The sequence below is a fragment of the Colobus angolensis genome, unplaced genomic scaffold, assembly GCF_000951035.1.
Source record: "Colobus angolensis palliatus isolate OR3802 unplaced genomic scaffold, Cang.pa_1.0 Scaffold47, whole genome shotgun sequence".
Classification (NCBI taxonomy): domain Eukaryota; kingdom Metazoa; phylum Chordata; class Mammalia; order Primates; family Cercopithecidae; genus Colobus; species Colobus angolensis.
Window position 1 is genome coordinate 4,626,430 of NW_012118154.1, and position 6,321 is coordinate 4,632,750.

Below are 6,321 nucleotides of genomic sequence, written 5' to 3' on the forward strand. Positions count from 1 at the left end.
CATGGTCAGAGAGAGCATCTGCCACCTGGCATGAATGCCGCTATGTGCTGTTTGCCTGTCTAGCTAAAGAGTGCCTCTGGGTGGGTTTTCTTCCTGGGGCTGCGGGTATCTGGTTTCGCGTGGCTCTCCATGAAACCTCAGGAACGAGGCCTCCTTGATCTGCGCCCGTGTGCCCTTCCTCCCTGCTGGTGGGCTCATCTCCCGGGCGGTGGACAGCCTCTTGCCTCCAGGTGTTTTCGTTTCAGCCACTCAGTCCTATCCCTCACTCCCAAGTGTCGTCTTAGAAGAGAGTCGTAGCCAGCACTCCACTTCCTTCAGCCCAGAAATGACCCCTGACCAATGCAGCTGAGATCCAGGAGCCAAAGCTGGGACGCTGGGTCACAGTGAGGCCTGCGAGAACTATACAGAGGTGACCTGAGGACAGGACACAGTGCTCTGACCTCAGGTGGCAGAAAGGACAATGGGCCTGGGTGTGAGTTGCCTGAGCTCGCACGGCTAATTCATCGTGAAGCCAGGCTTGGGCATGAGCCCAGTCTTTCGCTGCGGTGCCTTTCCAAACTTGAGGCCTCAGCGGCCTTGACTCCCACTCTCTGTGCCGTGCCTCGGGAGAGGAGCAGGTTTTGAAGGCTTGGAAGTGACGGGTGGCGGGGCCGGCACAGCCTTTGCAGCAGGAGGAGTCGGTTCACGTAGGCTTCCTCCTGTGCCCGCTGCGCGTGCTGACTCCGCCTCTCTTGGCAGCTGCCCCAGAGACGCCACTAGTGCGGGTCTCCTGAGAGCCAAGGTGGAAGCTGGCACTTCTGGGAGAGGGGAGGCACCCTGCGTGGAGCCACAGCTTTAGGGAGCGCCCTGTAGCCAGCTCTGCCCCCTCCCCGACTGTGACAGTGTTGTGCCCTGTCTCCTGGTGTGTGTTGGTGATAACAGCATTCCTGAAAAGCAGATTCCGGTGCGGCTCCAGAATTTCCTTCTGAGCTGCTGATGCTCATTCTGCAAGTTTTTTTTTCCTCTGGAGACGGATTTTCACTCTTGTTGCCCAGGCTGGAGTGCAATGGCGTGATCTTGGCTCACTGCATTCTCCACCTCCCGGATTCAAGCAATTCTCCTGCCTCAGTCTCCCAAGTAGCTGGGACTACAGGCACGCGCCACCACGCCCGCCTAATTTTGTATTTCCCGTTCTGCAAATTTTGCTGCTGGGCTTGACTGATCTCGCCAGGAGTCGGGCAATGACACCATCACAGCTGCTGCCTCCTGACAGTGATTGTGAGACACGGGAGATGTGGCCCACGTGAAGCCAGGGCGCCTTGGCACCAGTGCAGTATGGCACATACTTGGGAGAGGCAGCGCTCTGATCTGCACGGGGATCTGTGAGACCCGGTTTGTCGGTTATGTCACGTTACCTCTCAAATAGGGCTTTGTGGCATCCAGTCAGCCGGAATGGAGCCTGTTACTGGGCTGCCTAGTCTCAGTAGGGACTGAAGGCCGAGGCCACACTTTCTGCCCAGTTTATAGGCTCTGTAGCTACAGTGAAATGTCTCTGAAAAGCTGGAGTATGATGGACTTACACCCTTTCAATAGCTTCATACAAGATTCCCGACAAGAATGGGTGCTTCGCAATCTGCTTGATTCCCAATGGCAGGTGCCTACAGAAGGAAGTGGGCTTCTCGGTCTGGTCCCGACAGCTGACTCAGGACGGCATTTTGGCAAACACTCAAAATCTGGGGAAGCTCTTGGTGCGGATGTTGTCCGCGAGAGGTGGAAAGGGAGAGGTGCTTTCTTGCGTTCCTCCCAGAGACTGGGAAGCCTGTGTGGGTGGGGCCTGGTAAGGGGAGACCTGCCTGGAACTCGAGGGAGAGGGGTCATCACCACTTCCTGGCCATTCTGACCTGGAGCCTGTTCTGGCTTTTTTCTTTTTTGGGGGGGATGAAGGAAGAGCAGGAAGGTGTGGTTTGACAACAGTGAGGTATTCTCCAGTCTTGACCTGGTCTCTCAGCAGCACCAGCCTCCGGGAAAAGGGCCATGGGTCGGTCATACCCAGAGCCGTAGGAAGGGCTGGCTAGGAGAACAGCTTGGCCTTTACGGCCCACAATTCATCTTAGCCGAGGTTTCCTGGGACAGGAAAAATTGGTGACACAAAGATGTGACGAATCTATAGCCTGATGCCATTAGGAATTGGAAGTGTCCCCTCAAGCCACCAGGCTAGAAATAGGTGTTATCGGCTGGGTATGGTGGCTCACACCTGTAATCCCCGCACTTTGGGAGGGAAGCCAAGGCGGGCAGATAACTTGAGGCCAGGAGTTCAAAACCAGCCTGTCCAACCTGTTGAAACCCCGTTTCTACAGAAAAAAAAACAAACTCAAAAAAAGAAAACAAAAATTAGCCAGGCCTGGTGGTGGGCACCTGTAATCCCAGCTACTCAGGAGGCTGAGGCAGAGAATGACTTGAACCCGGAGGTGGAGGTTGAAGTGAGCCAGCCTGGGAGACAGAGCGAGACTCTGTCTCGGGGGAAAAAAAAAGTTGTTATCCCTCCAAAGCAGTTTAAAATAGTCCCCTGGAATGGCTGCATTAAAGAAAAAACAAACAAAAAACGGCATCTACGATATGGCAAGGACAGAGTATTTAAGGCCCTAAATGAAGCCCCAGAACCACCTCATGTCATCTAAACTCAGGCCCAACGAAAGAGCAAAGCCTTTCTGGTCTCGCGTGAGTTCCTCCTCCCCGGGAACCACGCTGCTGCTGGGCAGAAGCTGACCAGCTTGACCTTCTGACACACTCAGAGCCCAGCTGCCGTCAACTGTCCTCCCTGTGCTCGACAAAGTTTGTATAAACTACCTTTCCTTAGGCCTGGAGTGGTGGTCAGTAAAGAAAGGTCCCTTCTAGTTATTTAATAGTATCTTCGCAGAACCAGGGCCTGGAATTGGTCCACACAGGTTGTTTCTCCTGGCACGCTGAGTAGTTGGGAAACTGTGACGGGAACACCAGTTAGACCAGCCAGTAGGGAAGAATTCTTTTTTTTTTTTTTTGAGACGGCGTCTCCCTCCGTCGCCCAGGCTGGAGTGCAGTGGCGTGATCTCAGCTCACTGTAGCCTCCACCTCCCGGGTTCAAGTGATTTTCATGCCTCAGCCCCCCAGGTTGCTGGGACTACAGGTGCACACCACCACACCTGGCTAATTTTTGTATTTTTAGTAGAGATGGCGGTTCACCACGTTGGCCAGGCTGGATTTGAACTTCTGACCTCAAATGATCCACTGGCCTCCCAAAGTGCTGGGATTATGGGCTTGAGCACCGTGCCCAGCCCAGAGATCTTTCTTTTTGAGAAAAACAAGCCTCTGAATTCCATACACTCTTGGATAAAATACTGGATGTGGGGGTGAAGCACCACCCCTGTGACTCACCTTTCCTCTCCCATGGTAGTGGCACAGGAGGAAGAGGGCACTTCTGCCCATTTCACACGTTTCCACTGCTGCCGAGAAGCCTAGTCACAGACCCCTTACCCCCGGAACCAGCCTAACCCGAGAATATCATGGAGTAAGAAATGGGCATTCTCTGTGTGATTCTGTACTGCCCTAGGATCTCTCTCATCCTAGTTGGGCTGCACTGGAGAGGCTGTGGCCTCATCACTGAAGCCTTCAAAAGCATCTTCAATACGTGTCTGCCTGAAAATGCAGCCTGAAATGTCTTGGACCTCTGAAAACGTCCTAACCAGCAGTGAGCTTCATTGGTTGGTGACCAGAGCCCTCCTAAATCACTCCCTTGACAGCTAGGCCAGCTTCTGCCTTTGGGTGGTCTTTCCCTTTCTAGTGCATCTGCACCCTGCGAGGCGCTGGCAGGAACAAGAGCTGGAGCCAGGACTGGCCTGAGAATTGCTCTGTCGTCTGACCCGGGAGACGGCGCCCTCGGCGAAAGGGCCTGGCACCGTCGTTTGAAGTCTGTGTAGCGCCCGCCCTCCAGTCAGATCACAGATGGGAAATCGAGAACAGAAGGTGAGAAAACAGATTCCATGTTCACATGATTATTCTTGTTTATTGAGGTCTCTTTATTCTCCACGGGTGCTTTTTTCTCCAAGTAAACAGAGCAGGCGCAAATATCTATAATGAATAAATTTATTGTCTTACAAAAATCATTGTCTAGAAATATGGGAATACAAGAAAAGATATTTGCGGTCAGGTGTCTGGTGGTCAACAGCCAGTACAATTCATAAAGGGGGGAAATCCAAGATTCCAAACCCACAGGACAAATTCTTCCATAACAGATGTTAAAGCTTTTAACCCAAAAGGTTTGTGTTTTCAAGCACATTGCAGAGGATCAAGGATTTAGAATTAACACTGATTCATTGTCACTGAATGTTTGTAATACCACTTTGACTAGAGAGGTACATGATATGAAGCACAGTCAAAACTGAATACATTAAATTGTTATAGAGGCGAATGATATATTCAACATTGTCTTAGTACTGTAGTGTCTAAGGCACTTTCCGTAATGTCAGTTTGCTTAACTATCAACCAAAAACAGGATGCTAAGTGTTCACTGTAACACTGTCCGAAGGGAAGGGAGCAGGAAGAATGAGGGAGTCACACCCACTGGCATGTCAACATTCAGGAAGATGGCATATGTTCTGGAGGTTCCATAAACCTCATCGACAAACTTGGAACAAGCCTCGGACACAAAACCAATATTCCCATTTTGGGCTCAAAGCAGCGGCTGAATTTGCAAGGTCAGCGTGAGGGCCTGGCTGGCGAGGGAGGGCCTTCCACCAGCTCGGCTTAGGGGTCCGCGGCTGCTTGCTCCTGACGTGAGGAGGGCGGTGGCTGAGCCAGGCGGTTCGGGAGACCATCTGGAAGTCTACGTGATCCATGGCTGCCACCTGGGGCCACAGCTGCAGTGTGGCCACTATCCCTTCTATGCACAGACCAGCCCTGGCCAAGGACAGTTCCCATGAGGAGATGCGGGACACCATCGACTCGAGGGGCAGGGCCCCCCGTGGGGGATGGGCATGGTAACCCCCAATGGGTGTTGCTTCCAATCCAGCCCACCCCTCCTACTCTTTCCAAAGCCCCTTTCACAGTTTGCTCACTGAAATAGTGTTGATCATTATTTGAGAGAAATGAGAGAGACAAGCGCAGTTTAGAGTCCACAATGGTCTAGGAGACTTGATGTGGCTGAGGAGTCGGGGGCCACGTGAACACAGAACTAGGTGACCTGCCTGTACGACAGAGAGCATGCAGAGCGACGGAGCGACGCCCACGGCGCTGCCCCAATAACCCAGCAACCCGCAGCCAAGGGCCTGGAGTTTGTTTAAAAAGGGTTCTTACCGTGTTTTATAAAATGGTCTCTTGATGACTATATGGAAAATAGATGCAATGATGAAACAATCTGTTTAATATGTGTGTCCTGTGTGTGTCTATATATAAAAAGGGGAGCAATTGTACCTAAGTCTGAAGCGGGATACAGTATGCGTAGGCTGGAGAGCCTTAAGACACAGTTGATCTTTCAGGAAGGAATCCCGTAGCTTGCCAATTTCCTAAATCTGCAGGAGGCCCCAAGGCAGGCTGGCACCGGTGCGTTCCTAAGTGTCCCACTGTATCGCCTCCTCTGGCTTCCTGCGACTTTACTCGGACTGGGGTGGCTGCGTCTCATTGACATCACTGGTCTTACTTTCCGTGTCATCATCGGAGAGCTCCAGGGAAGCTCCTTCAATGTGCAGCTGGCGCCGGCCAGATCGGCTGGAAGAGAAGCTGATGGGGCCGCCCCGCCTGGAGAGAACAGGAAGCGGATGTGTGGTGGGTAAACAGACAGGAGCACGTGGCTGTCAGTACGTCCAACTACTCAGTGCCGCAGAACCTTCCCCGGACACACGACCCTGTGGGGGTGGCAGTACGATGGGAAGACTGTGTGCCTTTCTGCCTCTCCCACAACCCTGCCTGCAGAGTAGGCAAAGCAGGGTCCTCGGAGAACTGGGGAGGACTTGATTCAGCCTAGGACTGTCTGTGATGGAAATGGTAAGGAAGATGGATTAAGGCCAAGCTCTACCTGCTAACCAGGGAATCAGCCAGATAGCAAATATTTTATTGAGGATTTGTGGGCCACCTAGGGACTCTGTTGCATATTCTTTGTTTTTGTGTTTTTATAACCATTTAAAAACGTAGACACCATTCTTAGCTTGATGGCTGTACAAAAGCAGGTTATGCACCAAATCTGCCCATCGGCCAGATGTGCTATAACCTCGGCTGAGCTGGTCTTGCGGGGCAGGGACTTCAGCTGTAGCTCTCCCACGCTCCGCCCTCTCCCTGGTACACAGCAGATCCAGTGTAGTGAGGAGGAGGGCT

General features: G+C 52.5%; 1 protein-coding gene across 1 annotated transcript in view; it reads right to left on the reverse strand.

Moving 5' to 3' along the window:
• Positions 1–4,010: 4,010 nt before the first annotated feature.
• The window catches only part of MYH10 (myosin, heavy chain 10, non-muscle), a 154,391-nt gene continuing 152,080 nt past the window's right edge, over positions 4,011–6,321 (reverse strand). Inside the window, exon 42 of the mRNA XM_011958642.1 lies at positions 4,011–5,801. Coding sequence (XP_011814032.1) covers positions 5,604–5,801 — 198 coding nt within the window. The 3' untranslated portion in view covers positions 4,011–5,603. The remainder of the gene's footprint in view (positions 5,802–6,321) is intronic.